The sequence below is a fragment of the Corvus moneduloides genome, chromosome 3 (assembly GCF_009650955.1).
Source record: "Corvus moneduloides isolate bCorMon1 chromosome 3, bCorMon1.pri, whole genome shotgun sequence".
NCBI lineage: Eukaryota > Metazoa > Chordata > Aves > Passeriformes > Corvidae > Corvus > Corvus moneduloides.
This window is the reverse complement of record NC_045478.1, coordinates 93,208,996-93,231,515: the sequence shown is the minus strand read 5'-3', so window position 1 is coordinate 93,231,515 and position 22,520 is coordinate 93,208,996. Positions and strand designations below refer to the sequence as shown.

At 37.5% G+C, this 22,520-nt stretch overlaps 1 protein-coding gene across 2 annotated transcripts in view; it reads right to left on the bottom strand.

Moving 5' to 3' along the window:
- The window catches only part of BABAM2 (BRISC and BRCA1 A complex member 2), a 173,198-nt gene that overhangs the window by 44,105 nt on the left and 106,573 nt on the right, over positions 1 to 22,520 (bottom strand). For both annotated transcript variants that reach the window (XM_032102780.1, XM_032102779.1), the window contains exons 8-10: positions 4,604 to 4,703; positions 2,568 to 2,638; positions 1,011 to 1,093 (exon numbers count right to left, since the gene is read on the bottom strand). In XM_032102780.1, coding sequence (XP_031958671.1) covers positions 1,011 to 1,093; positions 2,568 to 2,638; positions 4,604 to 4,703 — 254 coding nt within the window. The remainder of the gene's footprint in view (positions 1 to 1,010; positions 1,094 to 2,567; positions 2,639 to 4,603; positions 4,704 to 22,520) is intronic.

Below are 22,520 nucleotides of genomic sequence, written 5' to 3'. Positions count from 1 at the left end.
GAGACCATTTTTCATGAACTCCAATACAACACAGGGTGAAGGACTGCTCTGAACAACGGCAATCCCGACTTCCCGCGTTAAGAACTCTGGGAGAAATTTCTATGATGTCATTAAGACAGCATTAGTTTTCCACATGAAAAGCTAGACCACAATAAAAAATTACGTAACATGGAAGACTCCAGTGCTAGAATGCTGTCAAACACCAATGCTGCAGCTGCCCAGATTGCAATGTAATAATTTTAAACATAAATAAGAAGTCTAACCATCAAATCTAAAGGGTAACATGACCAAATTTCCCCAGATCAAAATATCTTTGGTATCTGTTTATTTCACCTTAACACAAGGAAAACAGAAACTGTAACTTAAGGTAGTATGTAAAAGGCAGTATCAAAGCCACATTTACTAATTTCCACATGGAGTAATTCCTATATATTTAAATTAAGAATGTCTTTTTGGTAACAATGCAATGTTTATTTAAAAATTTTAAATGACAGCAAACCTAGCTACATTGTTAAGACAGTTTTGCCTACACAGTTTCAGTCTAGGAATAACTTTTGGATCCTAATGACAATATGCTGTTGTTTCTTATGTAATATATTTTCTCTATGTTAAAGTGTCTTTACAGTTGTTATCAATGCATTAATTCCTTACAGTTACAGATGATTTTAGGTATTCCTGGGCTGAGTATAATAACAACAGTCCTCATCACTGACACTTTTGAAAGGCCAAGTTACAACAGTGAACTTAATCTTGAGTCAAAATACCACAAAACATTCCCAGGACACTTTTGGCATTCTGTAAAGCCAACATTTCCCTATTGGTGTTCATCCTCTCCCCTTCTCCAGATACAATTGAGATTTTGTGTTTTCTAAGTCACATCAAAAATAGATTAAGCACTGGATAAAAATAGCTAAAACTTTTAAATTGTTTCCTGTAATTGTACATTTTCCCTTTTGAACTTGTATCTTCAAGAGGATAGACATTTATGCCTGAGGCAAAGTGTTACTCACTGTGAACAAGGAAGCAAAAGTCTTTCCACATCAGCAACAGAGTAAGCTTTGTGAATCCTTCTGCATCATATTCCACCACACCACTATCAACCAAAAAACAACAAAAAAATGAATACAATTTTTATCTTCTAATACTGAATGATGAATATGTAAATTTTGTAATACAGGGATTTTTATTTTTGTTTGTTTGTTCAGAAACTTCCAGTATTTGCTTTATTAACAGTTACAATTTTCTAGCTAATTGTAAATTAGATTAAATTTTTAATCTTGGTAATCATCTTAATTATGCTGTGGTATTGGAGGTTTTTACTCAAAGACAGGCCATTTTCAGTTTAAAATACACTTTTAAATGAAAGGATACCTGCTACTACATCTGCATCCTAAATTGATAAAAACTGTAGACACACAAATTCCCTGTATCTTACTCAAATTAAGATTATTTGTTATTTCTGTAGGAAGTGAGAGAGTAAAACTGGAAATAAGCAGGGTGAGAAGAGTTTAAATTTGAAAATTGGAAAGAGTATATAAAAAAATACAAAACATGAGATCATAACAAAAAATTCCATACAGAACACTTGTTTGATAGATGGATTAAAAGTTTCAACCATCAGAAGCTGGTATTCTCTAAGTCTCAAACAGTACCAGAACTCATGAACCAAATGCAGATGTCCTATAATCATAGGCACACACCTGGCCATTTCTAGAATGTAGTTTTCTCAGAAGAAAAGGAAATGTTTTTCTAAAGACTGAGCTTGCACTGACTGTCTACTCATATGTCCAGTTCAAGTCATTGTCACCTATTTATCGTTGTATTAAATTTGGGTGCATGCTAGAAGTCACTTGGTTTCCTAGCCTCACTTGAGAGACCTGAGATTTGAAGGGCTCCCACATATCCATGTCACTGGCATCACCCCTTGGAAGCAGAAACCCCTCATCACGATTAGCTAAAGGCTTGGACTCCGGCTCAAGTCAGAATTTTGGCAGGAAACCAAAGTGCCAACCTTTCACAGTGCCAAGGAAGCCCTGATTAATTGATTTCTGAAGCTAATTTGTCATCATGCCTGGCCATGGACCTTTCATCTGCAGGAATGCAACATGACCTAAGAGCCTCTTTCCTTGAGAGACAAAATACTGGTTGATGGTGGGAACAGCTAGTGTCCCAGTTCTGCCTTTACTCTGAGCAGTGGTTTCTGGCTCTTGCAAGGCTTGGAACTGTACCTGCTTCTCCATTCTCCCACCTCAGTCACTGCCTATTAGTGTAAGACCCCTCCAGTAATTTATTCAGAAACAAACACACTTCTTCTGCACAAGGAGAAAATCCCTTCTGTCCCCTTCCCATCATCACCTATTTTCTAGAAAAATCAGATTGGCAACTGGCACTGAAGTGAAATAATGCTGAACTACATTCCAGTACTGCTACAGAGAGACAATCTACACACATCCTTCTGTGAAAAATGACTAGATTTCATCTTATCCAGTGGACAGCAGCCACACAACCACGAGTAGAAAATGAGTTTCCCCCACGCTACAGAAAAAATGGATCGAAAGAAAACTTACGTTCCAAAGTGACTCAGGAAAGCTGCAATGTACTCTCTTCTCTTATGGTATCCCTGAATAACATATTGTACCTTAAAAAAGAAAGAAAACAAATCCAGAGATATAAAAAGATTAAAAACGCAAAAGCCCAGTTTGTCATACATTTCTTGTTAAGGAAGATTTATGTTTTACATAGCAGTAGTTCTGAATCCTATATTTAGCATGATTTCCCTAAAGAATCCTAAAATGCCTTTAAAACAAACTCTGGATCTTGCACACAGAATATCTTGTAAAGAAATATCTTCAGTCACTTCTGAGTGAAACTCAGACTTTCACAATAGATTGAAGCACTGTTTAACCACACAAGACAAAGACTGGAAGAAAGAAATGCTCAGCCTTGCCTTACTGAAGTTTGAGTGGAAAGCTGTGATAGGCAAATCAGTTATCTGAACTGACAGCAGGCTAAGTGTCAAAATAACATTCTGCTTATAAAAGAGAAGTAAATATCAAATATCTTTCACAACTGATCTTTGGTGGTTTCTGAAGACTGCACCTCCAACAAAATCTTCTGAACACTAAGCTCTTTCACTGGTTTCATGCTGACTCAGGGAGCCACCTACTCAACTGCGAACATCAATTTCTGAGGCATTCTGGGTTTTGAAAGAATTCCATCCTGGCACAGACAAAATCCAACAATGCTAAATTTGGAGACTTAAGGCAAAATTCTCCTCACACCATGGATGTTTTTTTGTTGATTTGCATGGCTTTACTTAGGAGAACAGTGTGAGCAGGGTTTGACCCATAACAGAAACAATGCATGTGTCATCGGGCTGCAAGGACATCTGGTTTACAACTGGTGACTTGGAAGTACTTATGGTATGGTTCTATATGTGATTCCCTGCGTAAATTCCTTTGCTATCCAGAACAAAACCTAGCATTTTAGGAACCTTTTTTCCCCCACTGAAAAGAACAGGAAGAGTATTTTCTTGGCTATGGCAATACTAGAATTCCTTGGCTGGCAAATGCTTTCCTAAAATTACTGAAAAAGTCTTGACACAACCATTGCTGAGAGCTGTCTTGTATAACTTAAATTCTGTTTATAAATTGAAACATTTTATTTTATAAAACACTGTGATTATTTTGAAGGCTTTGTGTAGGATCTGAAATGTTATTTTGGGAAGAGGAAAACATACGATAAGTTTGCTTAAGTGACTTTGTTTAAGAAAGGATAAAAACAGTACTGTGTACTTGCAGATTTTAAAAACAAAAAGTAATTTTAACAGAAAACCACAACAAAAACAACTCTAATGATGGATTCCAGCAAAATTATGGAAATACTATCTGAAGAACTTTTTCTAAAAGACAAAATTCTTTTCTTCATTTAGACAATTGAAGGTAAAAATAATATACAAATAGGAAGTCTATAATACGCAAATTTCTAGATGTTGACCCCTAAGCCTTCTTTTGAAAACTACAATTAAATAATGGAGAAACTTTCAAAATACTATAATCATTCTTTTTTGTTCAAACAGTAAGCTAACTGGAACACAACCTTTTCAGCAACCTTAAGTAGCTATTACTGTATAAACATCCAAAGAAACTGCTGATTCAGTTCATCTGGAGGAAACATCTGAGAAGAAAAATCACGGAAAGTACTCAAAACCTACAATAATGACTGGGGTATGAGAACTTGCAACTAGAAAAATAATATGCAAACTACATATCTGTATTTACTAAAAACCAGTATACTACAATGCCGTGTTGTACAATACAATAACATTTTATGCTAAATCATAACATGTGGCACTAAGAAAAAAACTGCTCCAGGATCTGATCCCAAACTCACTTGTTTACCTAAAGGAGTAATTCTATTCAATGTCGTGCTTAGGTGCTCAGCTCTTACCAAGAAAGTATAGTTCAGCCTAAGTATGTAGTCCCTGTGTAGTTCAGCCTAAGTATGCCTTGCTTAAGAATACCTGGCAGAAGAATAACGATGTCTGTGGAAACGCAGTACAGTGCATAAAGGAAAGGAAAACTGATTGTCTCTAGCAGCTTACCTTGTTTGTTAGCAGCTGGCATACTTGGGGTACATAGTCAATGAGACAACCTCCACCAGGAAAGGCTGGGATGTGAAGGGCGGATGATCCTCCAAGGGCACTAGAGAAAGAAGTTAATTTAACAGTATGTTACATGTACAGTCCCTGGGATTTGAAAATTATTTCTACACAGTCCTCTTTCCCGATGCTTAAAGTCAGAGGGCCACGAGGAAGCGCATTTTATGCTGTGGTGATAATAAAAAGTACTGAGTGATACCATCTATAAAAACAGGTTATACCATGACCCACTGTAAATGAACCACTTAAATCAAGAGTATCACTAATGCAAAACATTCTCCCAGGAAATAGCTTTTTCATTGTGAACAGTTCTGCTTCTTAGTCCTCATCAGTAAGATGTGCAGTACTGTAGTTCAAAAATCTTGTCAGTGGGGGAGGAGAGGATTTGAAGTTCTCAGCTATTCCAAAAACCACCTTCAGTCAAATCAGCTAAGAATAATCAAAATAATTGGGACTGAGGAGTAATAAACAGCCAGATGCAAATATCAATCACATCATCTACTCCAGTTTTGGATTTCCCAATAGAACACAGATGTTAACCTACTTAATCAAAGGGGTAGTGGATCAGAAAGATTACCAGGTACATGATGATGTAAGGAGGATGCTGAAAGAAATGGGTTTGCTCAGTCTTCAGAGAACACTGCAGAGAGGGGGTACTGAGGAGGGAAGTTGAAGGCATACTGAAGCCTTCAATTATTTAATGGAAAATTATAGAGATGATGGAGTCAGAGGTTTCTCTGAAGTGGGGCTCAGTGGTGCTCTGTCCTCAGAGGTGCTCAAAGCTCAGCTGAACAACTGGCACGAGCTGCCCGCCTCTGAGCAGCGGCTTGGCCAGATAAGCCTCTTCTTGCCAATCTACATTGGTTTATGATTATATTCCATGATTCTGTGATTTTGTTCATCCCCAGTAGGAAATAATAAAAACAAGGATATTAATTCTGTCCATGAACATACTGGATATCTGAATGGTAGGAATCCACAGAAATAAGGTAACTTCAGAGATGTATTTAGGCAGCTTAACCATTTGCCTTTATCAAAGGGCAGAAGACTGAAGCACACCTGCTATTACTCAGGATAATGGCTTCTTTGGTGTGGAAAGATCTAACACTTATTTAAATCAGGCTGTATAAGGCAACAACTAGGTAAAGTCCATGCTACTTCCTTCTAGCAGTACTGACCTAAATCTTTCTTTATAGTCCCTTACCAAATCAAAGTTTGCATTACACACTGTGGATTACATCATTCACTAACAATCCAGAACCATCTTGGACACCATTAAAAAGCTTCAAGAGCTAAGTTACTTTGTATGGCCTCCTGTTTACATGCTGTTTCCATGACAAATTACACTGGCTAGAAAGATAAGTTCTCTGCAAAATAAGGCTCTTACTCTCCAATGGGATCTGGCCTTTTATTTTCCTCAGTACTTGATAAGAAATCACTTTGGTAGGTATAAAGTCTACAGTCATACATCCCTTTGAAGGAACAGAGCCTACATAAATCAAAAAAATCCCAAACTCATAATGAGGTATATGGAAATCTGCTACTCAGGCAAAACAGTCTGGGTTTAGCAGACTGTTCACCACATGGAACAGCTCTGCAGGTCTGGATTTTGCATATGCAATGATGAAAAAAGAAGCCTTGAGTACACCACAGCTACATAAAAACACAAACAAACTTTTCCCGCAGAAGTAAGACTTCAATGGGATTTTTTTAAACAGAATTCAGTTTTCTTGCTGCTACCCCCTTACTAAAATTACTCACATGAGAATATAATTTTGCAACTTGTGGATGGTTGAAAGCAGTGAAGTGTGACTATGAGATGATTAGAAAGTTGGAACATTTCTGAAACAGTAGTTTGTTCTTACAAAATTGAAAATATAGGGGGTCCATTCATTTCTAACATTGGAGAATGGAAGACTTGTCCCTCCTCGTATGTTACAAGTGGGTTGTGAACCTTATTTTAAGATCCTGGCTTTCAGTTTATTGAACTCCTTAAATGTTATGTAAATATATCCATAAAAGCCTCCAATCTCATACACAGAGCAACTGGTACTGTCCATTTTGCATCCTGCCTTGCCTCATCTGACACCAAGTCCAAGTTCCCTTGCACTATGGACATACCACTGAAAATGCTCAGATGACTGCTACAGGAATTACAGGCTTCTCTCTCAGTTACAATAGCAGGTATGAAATTAAGAGGCATCGCTAACAGACTACACATGCAAAAAAAAATCTTCCACTCCTACATCATCAGCTTATAATATATCTTCCAGACTGAATTATTATGATTTGTGAGCAAGGGTTTCCCATTTTACCTGTATCCATCTCTTGAAAGTAGCCATCCCGTAAAAATGTGTTGACATAAACGGAAATCCAGCCCTTTTCAAATGAAAAACAGACTGCTAAAAGGTGTGGTTTCTGAGAAAGAGGTCCCTCCACAGAAAGAAGGCTGGAATTTCTAGTATAATTATCCTCTGAAAACAGAATAAAGCTATACAATATGTAATTTATGTTCTGTAGAAACCATTATGGGTAGGGAAAATTAAGAGTGGACAGGCTTCTTTGTTCCCTCTATTGTGTCAGAGAATCTGCTTATTAAATATTTTAATAAAATACTGCATTTGCACAGGACCTTGCCTCTGACCATCTCAAAACTGTCTATAAACATTTAGTAATTAAGATGAATCTGCCTTATTAAACTGATATTTACCTTTTATTTTTAAACACGTAAAGAAGCTATTGCTCAGAGTTTGATTTGACTATGCTGTACTACAGTGTCTCTGTCATGTTAAAGGAACATATTTGCACTACCTCACAACCCTGAGACCAGACAAGAGGCTGTAATAATTCATTTGACTTACAATAAACCTGTAAATGAAGAAAGAAGAGACTTACACAATGTCACAGAAGGACCTGAAAAGGTTCAAAATGGAGACAATTAGGCAAGGGAATGTCACCATGCAGCTCAATATCTAAGGCTGCTTTTTGAGGTACCTCATAGTCCAAGCAAGAGAAAAAATGCCAAACAAAGTGCTGTAAGAAGCCTTTTGTAGTCAAGGGCATTTCATTTGCCAGAGTATTTCACCAGCACAAACTAAATACTGCTGTACGTCAGATCTGCTTTCCAGAGAGTTGGGCCTCTTGGAGCATAGATCTTAAACACCTCTGTCTGCAATTGAGCTTTCCTTCTCTGTATCAGTGTTTTGCACACCTTACAAAAGCCCCCCATGTTCATTTTATCAAGACAACAAAAAATGTTAAACAAAAACCATCAAGAAGTATGATGAGGAAGTTATTTGTTTTTAAACAAAGACAATTGATCCCCTACAGCTGCCAGAGTAAGGCTAGTATGAGCACAATCAATCGAATTGTGTTTGATTTTCACACCGTTTTTTCCAATAAACTGCTACTTTTTAAAGGCTAGAATTCTAACAGTCTGGTATTTTCTGTAATTTTAACAATTCACGAAGCAACAGTCTTAGGGGATGCTATATCATTTGGACTAGTACCAGATGAAGATTAAATACACGGTAGATCTACCTATCTCAGAGATAAGGTTGTACAAACATGCTGGAACAGAGACCTGTTGGCCTCAGAATTTTATTTGCTTGCTCTTACTCTAAACCTACTCAGCTCTGCAAACCAACTTCATACATCTCATTTCAAGACAGAGCAGAGACTCCTTTGCAGCAAGGCCCTGTCCTCCTGGGTTTCCAGAGTCAGACACAATGTGGTTCTGATCCATGGTCTGTGAATTAAATTGGATTTTGTAAGGAACTTACTACTGAATTCAACAAGTGCAGCAGTCAGCCTGCATTAACAGAAGTTTTGTTCTGTGACGTTGAAATACAAGTTCAGAAAGTGTAGCTGGAGTATGTTTACATTTCTGCTGTTGACTGATGCATTCCAAGTGACTTGCTCTGTCTCTCAATGGATCTATTTATTCAGGCCGACATGCAAAATTCTTTCCCATTTTTCGATAAGGTATAATTAATTAAAATGCCTTTCTCAAGAAATGATCCTCAAAAAATGGCACAGCATTAATTCACAATTTTAGAGAAGTGACTGTTTTTGTTCTTGAGTATTTATGTGTAAGGAAGCCGTTATTTATCCTTCCTTAAAAGCATCACTTCGTTAGAGAAGAACGGTACTTCCAAGTTTCAAGCTCATAAGACTGGGTGTTTTAGTAAGGCACACTTACAGGCATGTAGACAGATGCTCTTACTCCCATCTCTACCCCCTTCCCTACAACTCTTGGGCCTGCCTAGTTCCCCTAAATTCTTTCTTTCATATCATCTCTTCCCTGCAATTCATTTTGCTTCCCTCTTTCTCCAAAGAGAAAAAAATGCAGGTTTCTCTAGATTGCTGGGAAACTTTTGAGCTAAGTCTGAAAAATGAGGATTATTTCAGACTACCTCTACATCACAGTTTAAAAAGTTATGTGCTAACACAGGTTATGCTACTACAGCTAAGGACCTGTGCACACATAATACAGTTTATGTTTTGTGCTCCCCGCCTTACCTGTTCCGATTCCCTGTTTCAAAAAATTGCATAAGCTTTTCTATGAAACAAGTATCACAAAGAAAAGAACATCTACAGAAAAGTTACACTCTTAAAAGAAGGTACCTTACCCCATAGGAGCTTAGTTTTTTTTAGGGAGAGTAGAAAATGTGTATTTGGGTAAGGAGGTCCAGAATTGTAAGAACGATCATACTTATCCTGAATGCAGTGTGACATAGCATTAAAGAGCTTTATACCAGAAGAAAATGGTACATAACATTGACTGCACTCAACATTTCTAACTCCAATATATTCTTTCTGCAAAACACATAGAAAATAGGGAAATGACAAGTTCAATGATTGTGAATGATGGAGTTATAGATTCTCCTAACTTTGAAAATGTAAACAATTTAAAAACTTGCCTCTGAATGGGAAGACCTTTTATAGGGGTTTAAAGTAACTGCGAGCTTTTCTCTCAGTGTGGCCAGTGTTAAAGCATTGTCAAATCTATGTACTAGTGATGGGAAGTAGACTTTAGACTTTATAGACTACAGCCTTTTATTTTACCAAAATACACCCTTTTTAACTCTCTGTAATACCTGCCTTATTTTGAAACTGAAGCACACTGCAGACTGACATGGGCATTTAAAGGGTTTATTACTCATGATGGCTTTATCCAAGAGTAGCGTCAAGCATGTGGAAAGAAATTCCCTTCTTTTTGCTCTTTTTTAGTATTTTGAGAGACATGTTAAGGGCTTTGATCTCTTTCCCTGTTCTCTTTCTCCTTTGTTGCTGAAGTAAATAGTTGACTTTTTTTTCTTTTGCAGTTTCATCACTTTAGTACATTACACCATTTGGCACAAGAGACACAAGGAACCACATCAAATAAAAGCACGTGACCACAAAAGCTGCCTTACCAACCATGATCCCAGATTTGCTGTCAGTTTACCTTTTTTCAGACTTGCCTGACTGTAACCAAATCCCTCCTATCACACAAACAACGTGATGCTTGGCAGAACTCTTAGCATAGTGCTTCGATCAGCAACCCAAAGCTTAGCAGTAAAATAACAGAACATTTGTACTGAAAAATTGGACAGGCTAGGTTGGAGACAGTATTTTCTTCCCTTTCTTGTAATAGCCCATTTAAGGCAAACATAATTAACATATTGCTTGTCCACTCAAATCTATCACAAAGGGAAGTGTGTCCAAAAAAATTTCCATTATATTTTTAAAGAAACAACTTTTACTTAGGATGACTTGTACTCCAAGACTGGTAAAACAGAAATGTATGCTTTCAGCTAAGAGATACAATCTGAGGCACCTATATTATTCAGTGTACGGGAAAAAAACCCAAACAATCACAAATAGACCCGGAGGGAAAACTATGCCAAATCTACTTATCTGAAGAAAGAATCCTGGTCAAACTCAGACTCAGCATCTGGCCATTAGAGCTGAAAGGATGATACCATCTTTTTTTCCTTGACCTACTAGAGGTTCAGAGTAAATACCTCTGAGCTTGTCCTGACTAGTGACTGGAAAAAAATAAGAAATAATCACTGTAAAGAGCAAATACTAAAACCAGAATATATTCTAGTTTCACAGAATGTGCAGAAAACTGCAAGTCAGACTTACTGAGCTTTATTTCAGTTCTTCTGCTGACTCTGTATGTTCTAGCATGTTAATTCAACCATTCTGCTTCTCTGCTTGCCCACCTATAATGTTCAGATGCTTATACTGAAGTACACAGGAATTTAATAATATTCATAGAATAGTACAAAAACTGTGGGATGAAGTCATCTGTAAGTGCTAATAAATATTATGTTTGAGTTATTCCAACTTCTGTATTTTGCTGCAGGTAAAATTGTAAGAAAGAAGCAGATGTCTATAATGTATTAGCCATTTTAGACAAAGTGGTTATACTTATGCGTTAAGTGTACAGATTCTAGGTTCTAGCAGACTTCAATCTACCAGACTTACATGCAAACCATAGCTAGAGTGATTCAATCCTGAAAGATCTATGGGGATAAGAGCTTTGTCCTCAGGATTCTACTCCTTCTCAAAGAAAGTAACTCAAGAAGCATGAGATTAATAAATGGTTAGCCCTATAATTACATTAGAATATGTTTCTTTTCATCCCTTCACTGACAGTACTCAAACCTTGAGGGAGAAAGAACAGATACTCTTGCAGTATCAAGTTTTTCTTACTGCTATATGATAGCATAAAAATTTGAAAATATTAGTATTTCCTCTGTATTTGATAAATCAAGACTGAAAGGATTTTTCCCTTGCTTAATGAGTCTTTACACACAGAAAGTTTCTGCATAAAGGGGACTGCCAGATTTCTACTGATGTGTTGTGTGAGTGAACACCTGGGCTGCCAGTGCTGGAAAAGGGAGTTCTTCACCATCCTCACATCTCACATTCTCTGAAGAAGCACCGCCACGGGAGGGTAACACTTATTACCCAGCTGACGGGACACTTGAAGTCACACAGTGGTACCACAGGGCATACAAGCACTCTGCCTACAACAGGCACCACGCTGCTTTCTTCTCTGGGTGACAGGACCCACTTGCATAAACTGACCTGTGGCTAACAGCAGACAGCTGGGCAGGCAGGCAGCCCAGCACAACAGATTGCCCTCTGGCACCTCCATCAGACCTCAGGGCACAAACCTGAGGAGAAGTCCAAGCTAGCCAACAGAAATTATCAGAGAGGCTTCAAAGTGTACAGGTTAACTTAACTGGTGTCAACAATATCACTCCATAGAACAGTATAAAATTAGGGTCGCTTATTCATTCTGACAACATGAAACGAAAGTGAAAAGCATAAAAGCAATATATTTCAAACTGTTTCAAACTATTTCAAAGTCTTAATATAGAATTGTTTCTCATAATACACTACTATCAGGTTCAAAAAGAAAATATGAAAAGTTCCACAGGCTATAAAAAGAATGTGATTCTCTTTAAGGCTAAAACTTTCTGACAAATGTTTCTTTTGTGTTGCAACTTACTGAACTGATGCCACCCTTATTTTTTCTGCAAAAAAATCACCAAAGCAACATGTATTGCAAAAGTACTGTACTTAGTTGGGGCAGATCATAATGAGAACCCATAACAAATGACAGAATAACTGAATTTAGAGACTCTTCTTATGCTACCAAAAGAAGATCTTTGGTGTATCCTTCCCCCTCCCCCTCAAAAGGTACTGCTTACTAGTATTAATTCCAATTAATAATATTAATTTTTTTTTACTAAACAATAATTTATTAAAGAATATTTACAGGAAACAGATATAAGAAACCCTGAATCAGTTGCTAGATGCCTCACAGTTTAAACAGGAGGGCATGGTTCCTGTCCCTAAGAACTTTCACAGTCCAGTATTTCAGGCTACACTGCAGAGAGAGGAATTGAATGAGAGGGTAGGAAGCACATCCATTGCAGAAAGGAGACTTAAATAATTTCCAAAGCATTTTGCTTATTTCTTAAAGGTTGGAAACAAATTAAGAGAAACCTGAGTGAGAAGTAAAGAAACATCAGAAAAGATTTTCACAGAGAATTAGATGCAATAAGGAAATAACAGCAAATGAAACTCCCAAACAACCAGGAAAAGTTGTAAGAAAGAAACCCAGAAAAATAGAGCAGCAGCAAACACCACTGAACAGAAAAGGTAGATAAGATAAGCAACATGGGCAGATAAGTAAATAAAGAGAGCACTGTGCAGTCCTGTTTTGTTTTCATTTCCACAGAAGTTGAAAACTGTATAAATGAAGATTAAAGAAATTAATTAAGACGCCAAGAGAAAGACCACGTAGCCTAACCTCCTTCAATTTTCTTCTGTATGGATCTCAGAAAGAAAAGCAAATGTGAAAGGGGCTGGAGACTCGTCACAACTATGACAAAACAAGATTTTGGCTGAAGAAAAAGTCAGCTATAACTGAATTGTAAAACTTTTCCATCCTGCACTGGTTTGAGATGGCAACATAAACCCAGCAATTTGTTTAAATCATGCACTATCCCCATTTCTCCTTGCCATGAACTGTGAAGGAGGAAAGTTGAATCTGCTATATGAAATTTATTTTTCAAATTCCTATTCTTCAGAAAGGCAATTTTAATGGCATTACCTGTTTTGCTATATATTTATAACCACCTGAACTGTGAATATATTAAGGGACTTCTAAATAGCAAGTAAAATAATACTGGGCATTGGCTCTTTTACTTCGAGGGAAAAATGTGATGACTTGGAAGAGCTGTGTCAAAGGAAGTAAAAATGGCATAGCATGAGGACAGGAGCTAGAAATTATAAACTTTTGCATAAAGAAGAAAAAGAAAGAGAATACTGGAGTGCTGGTATGCTGTGAGCAGTATTCTCCTCTGAAACAATAGGACCCAATAAATTTAAAAAAGAACCTAGGATTTATTTATTGTAAGGATCCCTGGAAATTCCTCTCTGCACTGAAGCCTGGGTGGTATGTTACACAGCGCTTGACAGCATTTAAGATACTGATCTATTCTTTTATAATCCACTCTGCTTTAGTGATGAAGATCTCCCAAACAATTCAATTGAACAGAATATTTATCACAAACCCATGCACATCTTCTCTTATTATGCATCAATGAAGTGGATAAAATAAATTAATAACTGCTCTAAGACGGTATCAGCTACATGTACAAATATATGCCCTATCTATCTGTAATTTCTGATCACTATTCCAGCATGCATTCAGTAACATCCAGCTTCCTATACTGTGACTGTTCACAAGGCAGGTAATTTTCCAGTACTTGTACTAAACCCAGCTAACCAGCAGTATCTATTACAAAGCAGGAAACCGACTCTCAAAACCTGCATGACTCTATTGCCTTCCCTGCCTACTGTTCTTCCTTTTTTCTGAAGAACAACACTCATTTCCTATAACATGCAGCCTTTTATGTTTTGTGATTGCACTTGCTCATATCGTTCCTTATTTTATTTATGTCCCCTAATCTACTTGCCAAATTACAGTAATTATCTCTTCTTGTTAATCTTTTCCTATATTGCTTAATGCCTAACACTTCCAGTGACATAGCCATTTTGTAGAGCATTTATTTTTTGCCTCCGCGCTAAAACACCACTGTGCTGTAAACTTGTCTCATGTAATTTTTTCCCATTCTCCTTAGGCCAGACAGTAATCCTCATTTGTGAATCTCATCTATCTGGAGAAACATTTTGTGTGAAACATCCTGTCCTCTGCATCATCAGCATCACATTTAATTAGCTTACATGAAGAACAAGAAATACATACTGAGAGGGCAAGAAAACTTGCAGAAAAATTTCAGAAATGAAATGAGAGCAACATGCTGGAAAACTTCTGGATGTGAAGCTGAGCATTTGGGTCATTGATAAGAATGCCTGAGGGAGACAGAAAGTTAAAGGAGAAAAATGTTTTTCTTTCATACATCTGGCTTCTGACACTGATTTCCATGTGTATGCAGCATGATTAAAGGGCATTCTTGCTCAGATCTTGAAATTGGCTTTATCTTATGCTCACAAATGATGTGGAATGCTACAAGTCTGGTCTGGTGCTCCTGCTAAATGCTCCAAGAAGCCGAGTGCACTCTGGTTTTATGTAAGCCAAACACACATGTGGACACAAGGCAAGAGAACATCAGTTTTTCATGTAAACATAGCCACTGTGGCTTGACAAGCTAATATGAACCATGTTAAACCCTTACTCATTCAACAAGGTGATATCAATCTGCTCAGACAGTTTTTACAGCCCCTTTCAGAGTCTTTACCACAGGAATTTGTGTAAGTCTGTTTTGTTCCTATGAACACAAATAATTCAAAATTCATCTTAATACATTCTCTTCAAAACAGAGCCAAGCAGAGCTATAGATCCCATTGCACAAGGGCAGCCTTTGTTAAGTGGAAAGATAGAAAAATTCTCAGAAGAAAACACGGGCACTTTGAAATTCTGGTCTTACAACAGAAGTAACAACGGTTCCTTCTGTAAAAAGGCAGACACAGGTCTACTTTTAAAACAGAAAAGGCAGAAAACAAACCCACAGGTTTAAAACTGAAAAAATTGAAGCAGCGACCCCATACATACACAAGAAACTGGAAATCTCCTAATTTGTAACGTACAGCAGTGTTTAAGTTGGTCAGAAGGTGAATACAGATATTACCAGGATTTCGTTTACACTGATGCCTGGATTTTGGTCATGGAGCGCATTCATTATAGCATGTGCTGCAAGGCAAAGACTGGAGCAAAAAATCCTTTTCACAAAGACTCTGCTTTTCCCAGAAGAGATAATGAACGTGCATAGGGCACATCCAGACATCAGTCAGGCCCTGAGTCACACACAGACACCTCCACCCCCTAAACCTTCTTTAAAGCTGTCCCTCTTTCCCTCAGAAGCTGCAAATACTTACATGGCCATTGAAAGACAAAACTTCCATCTTTACGTTAGTATACCTTATCACCTTTTAAGGATTTGATTATTACTTAACATTTAAGATGTTGAGTGGTAAGATAATGGGATGGCCTAAATGTCATCTGGAAGTAGATGTATTTACGAATAAATATCAGACGCTTTGATAAACCCACCTCTTTAGTTGAAGAATAGCATTTTCAGAAAGATTGTCAGCTTTTAAATAATTTCTGTTCTGTCTTTTAGTAAGACTGAAATATTAGGATTCTACATCTAGAACTGCTTCCTAAATAAAGTCTTCTCTTTTTGGAAATTATATTAAGGCTCTTGAGTCATACAGGTATGTAAAAAAGATCAGACAATTACCAAAAATAAAAGCCTTGAAGCAATACTACATGTCTTGTTAAAATACCTTTTACCCTAAAAATGCAAAGTGTTTTAAGAACACTAAATACAATTTGTGTATAGTACTTCTATGCTTCAAATACATTAATATACAATCCCTGATACAATTTATGTCAGGGAATGAATACTACTGTACACTAACAAAAACTGAGCAGAACTCACAACTACTTCAGAAGCTGAGAATGACCAGAATTTCTCAAGCAGGTCCTCAGCATCTTTCAAGGCGAAGTTTACTGTTGGGTCATTTCAGTTAATCCAAAGTTCTGCCTTCCATCAACTAATAACATCACAGTGTCAGTAATATCCTTTGGATGCTAGCTATGCAGGCAGGTTAACTGTTTCCTCATTTTACAAAATTTAAAGAAGACGTTGCACACTGTCTGTGCTATCGATCTGTAACCACAGGAGTACATGATTTCAGACCAAGACAACTTCACAAGCTTTTTTATTGCAAAGATCTGTCACTCATGAAAAGTTATTTTTGAATTGACTAAAGAATGGAAAAAATGAAACCTTCCATATTATTTAAATCTATAAACAGTATTTTAGAATTCTAGTTTACCTGGGGCAGAAATAGGTGATTTGGGGTTCCTGCATGCTTAGGTTATTATTTTGTTATGAAGACAGAAGCTCTCAGAAATCATATGCTCTTTGCTTTTTCTACTATTTCCTGTCTTCAACACACAGGCCATCATTGGATGTTTTAAAGTGAATTATAATGAATGTGCTAGCTTATGAGGATTTTAGATCTGCTGAAGTTGGAGTAAAAAGAAAAAAAACTGGCCCTACAAAACCAAAAAAATACAGTTGTGAATTTAAATCTCAACTTTCCTGTGTATAGCCTGTGTTCATTTGGCTTCCTTCTTGCAAATGACTGAAGGCTTTTCCTTTAGTAACTAGTACTATAGTTAGTGTTTCTTTGGATACTCATCATTTTTAATTTCTTTAAAAATTGCAGGGGTTACACTGACAGCAAAGATATCATCTCACACTTTCGGATTTTTTACCTTTCACTAAGAGCTCAGGGTGATGATGCAATGCCAGGATACTATACATGCCCAATTTCACTTCAGATTAAGAATCAGGCAGAGGGGTTTTAAAAAATCAGCTGTTTTGACACAAATGAGGGAATGAGATTTGATCTTCTTTTACTGAGGTAAATTCTTATCCACCTTGGTGTAAAACAATAATGTACTTAAAACCACACGATTTGGATCTACTGTACCTAATATATTGTTTTCAATCTAAAAAGAAAGCAATAGTAAGACGAGAGGTTTTAATATTATTAATCTAACTCTGACTTCACAAAGGACAGCTAATCCATGAACTGCTCTTATTTTATCCTTTTTCTTTTTCGCTGGTTCAAACTTGGCATTTGTATATCCTGGATACAATACACTATTTATTTATTTATTTCAGTTACTACAATTTACTACAGAAATTCTTGGACACTTAAATCCTTATCTGAATGTCTCCTTGATAAAATGAGGTATTGCCTTTTTACCCCTATAACCACCTGCACCTCATATATAAGTTCATATACAAAACGCATAATATTAAATCAATACTTTTTTTCTCCAAACTCCCAAAAGAATCACAATTTGAGTTTTGGTTCACACATCTACAGTAATTTGATCCTTTTCTGCACATGTGCTATAACAACACAACGTTACCAATGCTAATGTCATACCAATATATGGATGTGACCTAATAAAGGTTGATGAATTACTTCTTTATGAGTTTTAGGTATGTAAACGTCAGCTATAATATTCCATGGATGTAATCTCTGTATTTCTTTTATTCCTGACTACCTGCCAGTCAATGTTTACCTATCTGTATTTGCATGAATCAGGACTGTTCACAGGACAAGCAAGAAGGAAGTTCACAAGTAGCCAGTAACAAAGTCTGATTTCCAGTGGACTTCTACAATGCATTGGACTGACTTTTAACACGGGTTGTGTTAAAACCACAGCACAGCATGAGTTCAGTCCTTATAAACACCAGAGGAACCACTGGAAAGATGTCCTAAATGCCTTTGCCAAATGAAAAGCTTCAAATGCTGTTTATGCCTTGCAAGACATCAGACAATGAATTCAGGAAAGGAATCTTGACTGAAGAGAGGCTTTTTTCCCCCTGATGTTTAATAAGGCATGAATTCTGATTGAAGCACTTCCTAAGATTATAACATTCATAATTTATTTCTCCCATACTGACTCTCTGGTCACTGAACACAGTGAGCTTCAGCACTGTATTCTGCACTGAATACAGAGGGACTTCAGCCTTTCCTTCAGGTGGCAGTAACAGCATCTGCCTCTTCTTAGTGATTATATTCATGAAACTAAGGGAATTTCCTATTTTCAAGACTTCTATCTTTCTGTCTTTTTTTTAATTGACCAGCAGGCTCAAAAGAGTTAGTAGGACAAAAATGACAGACACCTGTATGTACAGACAATATGATCATATAAATTTTACAGCAGACAAAATCAATTTTCTTAAGAAACCAGGTTAAAAAATAACCCAAATTTCCCACCACACAAAGCATCTAGGGAGGAACTGAAGTCCTTGGCAGAGGTAACCAGCAGGAATAGAGCCATGACCTTAAGCTCTGTCTATGCAGAAAATGACAGCAATTCCAAGAAACCCACCCCCAAACCAACCCCACTGATTAACCTGTAAGCTTAAATAAAAAACTGAAAATCAACTGATTAAACTCACAGTGCACATGCCATTCAGGGAGAAGAAAAATTTTTCCTCAGACACTTCCTGAATAAGAACAAGCATAGGAAACTTCATCCCATTAGGTAAATCATTTGTCAAAACCACTGTTCTGAGAGCTTCTACAAATGCCTTCTTAACCACAATCCCAGGAGTGCCAATATAATACTAGCAATCTATTTTCTTTACCATTAGTGCACACAGATGCATACTCAAAAGAGTAAGTTCATATAAAGTTCTGTAAACCTGAGGTGCCGAAGGAAGGTACAACTTGACACTGTCACAGAAAAAAATATTGATGCCTCTTGAAGGATGGAAACTGAATCAGTAAGACAAATATGTTAGTCTTAAGGAAGCTTCAAAACAGGACTTATTTGAAACAGCTATCTCACATGGAAAACCTCAGCCCGCAACTGAAATTTTTTTAAATACAAGAAACAAAAGAAAAATATTTATAATGGAAAACATGAGGCAATTTCCAATTGCAGCAAATTTCAAAGGTTGTTCGCTCTTCCAGCTTTACTGGAAAGCAGGAGTTGCTTAATACCACTGAAAACATCTGACAAAGGCCTAGTCTAAGTTTAGAGATATGACCTTTTTTCCCCTCAAAGGTCCAGAGCAGGAATCTATAAATCTTTATAGTTTTGGACATGTGTATTTATGACTCTCTTCTTGGGCAGTACCCACAGTGTAAAATTTAAAAGATTCCATCAGCCAGTTGGCTTACACTTTTTTTTTTTAAGCTGGGAATTTGTATTAGAGAAAAGGCTCTAGAATTTCTAGTAGTTTCACAGTAAGTTTACTAATCTTGCTTAGTGGGTAGGAGAAGAAGGTGAACGAATCAACACAAGAAAAATAATTGTCAAAATACCAAAAGGTGATGGAAACTTGCCTATGTTCACTGGGTACAGTAGAAAATATGGAAGCTTTACCACCACTTCTTAGGTTAGAAAATATTTTTGTACTCTGCCCATCTCCTTCAGTTAGAATTTTAAAATCTAATGCAAAATGCATGTGTCAGGAAAGGTCCAGTAATACCAGAAACCAGTTCTTCTACTACCCAACGCCAATGCCATTTAAAAAACACTGTACAAAGAAAGACCTACTGGTACTTGTTCCTATTGCCCTTGGTTTTTCCACCACTTGACTTTTCAGAAAACTCTGAGCAGATTTTTCTGTTCTTATATGTTGAAAAGGGGGGGGGGGGGGGGAAACCAACCAGTAACCTGCTCTCAGGGGGTTTTGCTTAGCAAAATTTTCTAGCAAAAGCTACTCACCATTTGATTTGCGACTGATTTACTGTAAAACAATTGCCTGTTACGCAAGGGTAGCTAGCTCTTGCAGGACAAAAGCCCTCCAGCACAAGTCACCGAAGTTTAAACTGTTTTCATTTGGTGAGTGCACAGGATACTCCTGAATGTAGCTCTACTTACTCTTTTTTAAACTTTCCTTTATTTTCTCATAAGGCTGCACAAAGCCTGATCATCCCTTGTGGGAGTCAGTGAAGGTCATCTCAAGCACTGTGCTCTCTGTTGTACTGCTGATGGACATCACAACTCAATGACCATCTAACATTAGCAAACAGTAGCTCAAGAGCCACCTGTACCTACAGAATCATCACCACTGGTTTTAAGCAGAGCAAAACTAAGGTTTTTCACTCAGATAAAAAAAAGTCAAAGGAGGTGGCCCTGGAAATTACAAAGATATGATGAAAGCTAGAGTTTTTTCCTGTGAGGGCTTCTCTAACTTTTAGGCAAATGGGTTCATTTCAGAACCTCTCTCCCAGCATGTATGTGTGCACAGGCACTGTGTAAAAGCTGTACTGATTCCTTTGCAGTTAGGGGTAGTCCTGTCTCCCAGATCTATGGCAGCTCTTAGAAAAAGTCACTAAGAAGCCTAAGTAAATAATTAGCTCTAACAGTGGGGTTAAGTCAGCAGGAGGGTTCAGTAGTGACTTGTGTTGTTTAAAATGTTCGTAAATGACCTGACAAACAGGCGAGCTGCCAGGTGGCAGTTCAGGGATGACATGTTATTGAGGGTAGCCAAAACAAGCTCCAACCAGGAAGAGTAATGAAAGGGCTTTGAAGCAGAGGAACTGGATGACAGTAAGAAAGGAGATTTAACACAGATGAGTACGAAGTGATACAGGCAGAAAAAAACAACCCTAACTAAATACAAAATGGACACCAAGCTGAACATTCAGCTGCTCTTAGGGTTATGACCGGAGTTCAGTTGAAATGTCAACTCAGCACAAAATAAAAAGCCAAACAAAAAAGAAATATGGGATTATGAGGAAAGAAGTAGAAAGTTGTCTGCAGCACAACTCAGTCTGGAAGTCAGAAAATGAGGACAGGAGACTGATTACTATAACATGATGAGTGATGTTGAAAATATGAATAAGCACTGACTAGTTGCTGTCTTTTCCAATACAAATGTAGTGGCCAGCATTACACCTAGCCAACAGGAAGAGCTAGTTTCAAAACTAAAAGGAGGCACATCTTAATGCAAGATGTAGCGGAGGTATGAAATTCCCTGTTGCAATATGTATGCAAAGGGTAGGCTGGACAAGTACATGAAAGAAAAATTCATTCAGGATTACACATCAATCAAATTTCCTCAGCCACCAATGGCTTAGGGCTGGAGAATTCTTAGGGCAAGATATCATATGTGCTAGCCCTGTTTCTATGAACTTTGTTATCATATTGCACATGCATGTGATTTTCTAGTGGGGTGGCATATTTAGGTGATACTGCAAGGCAATTTATGGTGCAAAATTTTAATCACAAACATGTACCTCTCTATTTACATAAAAAAAAATTAACAGGATTGTCACAGTATTATGTGATTAAAATAGATACTAATCATTTAAATGACGGTGTTTGCTTTAAATCGCAGGAAAGGTAGTTGTTAGTGTAACCTGAAGTAATGAGGATTAAAAGGCACAGCTTTAGAATGGTTACATTTTCTTTTCCCCCAGAGAAGGTTTTAAAGTAATTAATTTTGTGATCAGGAAAATGTGGTGTACCTTCAAAGAGTTTCAGATTTAATGAAACTAATGAAACACTCAAATAAATAAAGATCCTCTTCTGAGACCTTCAATAGATCTGCAGCAATGACCTGACTTGCCTGACATGAACTCAGGTTGGGTGGAACATCTGGAAAAGCACCCCATCTGAAGATGAAGGACCCTGCCCTCTTCTGCAAGTAAAAGTGATATGCCAGGGATCACGATGATTTTAAAAATGCACAGCTCTGCAAAACACACTGTGCTACCTTCCCCACCCCAGCTTAACATACAATCCCTCTGACAATATCAACAGTTGCCTAACATGACATTTCACATACCACCATGATTTGGATGGCATGTGCTTGAAAGAGAACTTGAAACACTAACACTTACTGTGATGAGATTTAAGAGAAGACTGAAGGAAGTAAACTGAGAATCAAGATTACAAAATGGCTCTATTCATTCCTCTGTGGGGATGAAACAGTATGAACAAAACAACCAAACCCCAAATGCTATTTACTTTGGGAAACAGGGTATGTCAAACTTCTCAGAGTAGGTGGAGTCAAGTAAGGACACAATTAGCCTAAAAACACCACCAGCGACTTGCGGCACACAGTGATATCCCTGCGTACAGGTATGGCTAGCTGCAAGATGCCCAGGGAGGAGGACAGGCTGTCCCTGGAAAGGAGTGGGGGGGGGGGATGCACCACCACACAAGCAAACCCCATCCCCCAAATATGGCTGTGATTTAGGGATGCACTTACGCACTAGTGAAGATCCACTTACAGGCAGCGCTGGAGTTTCGATTAAAGGCCTCTTGCCTTTG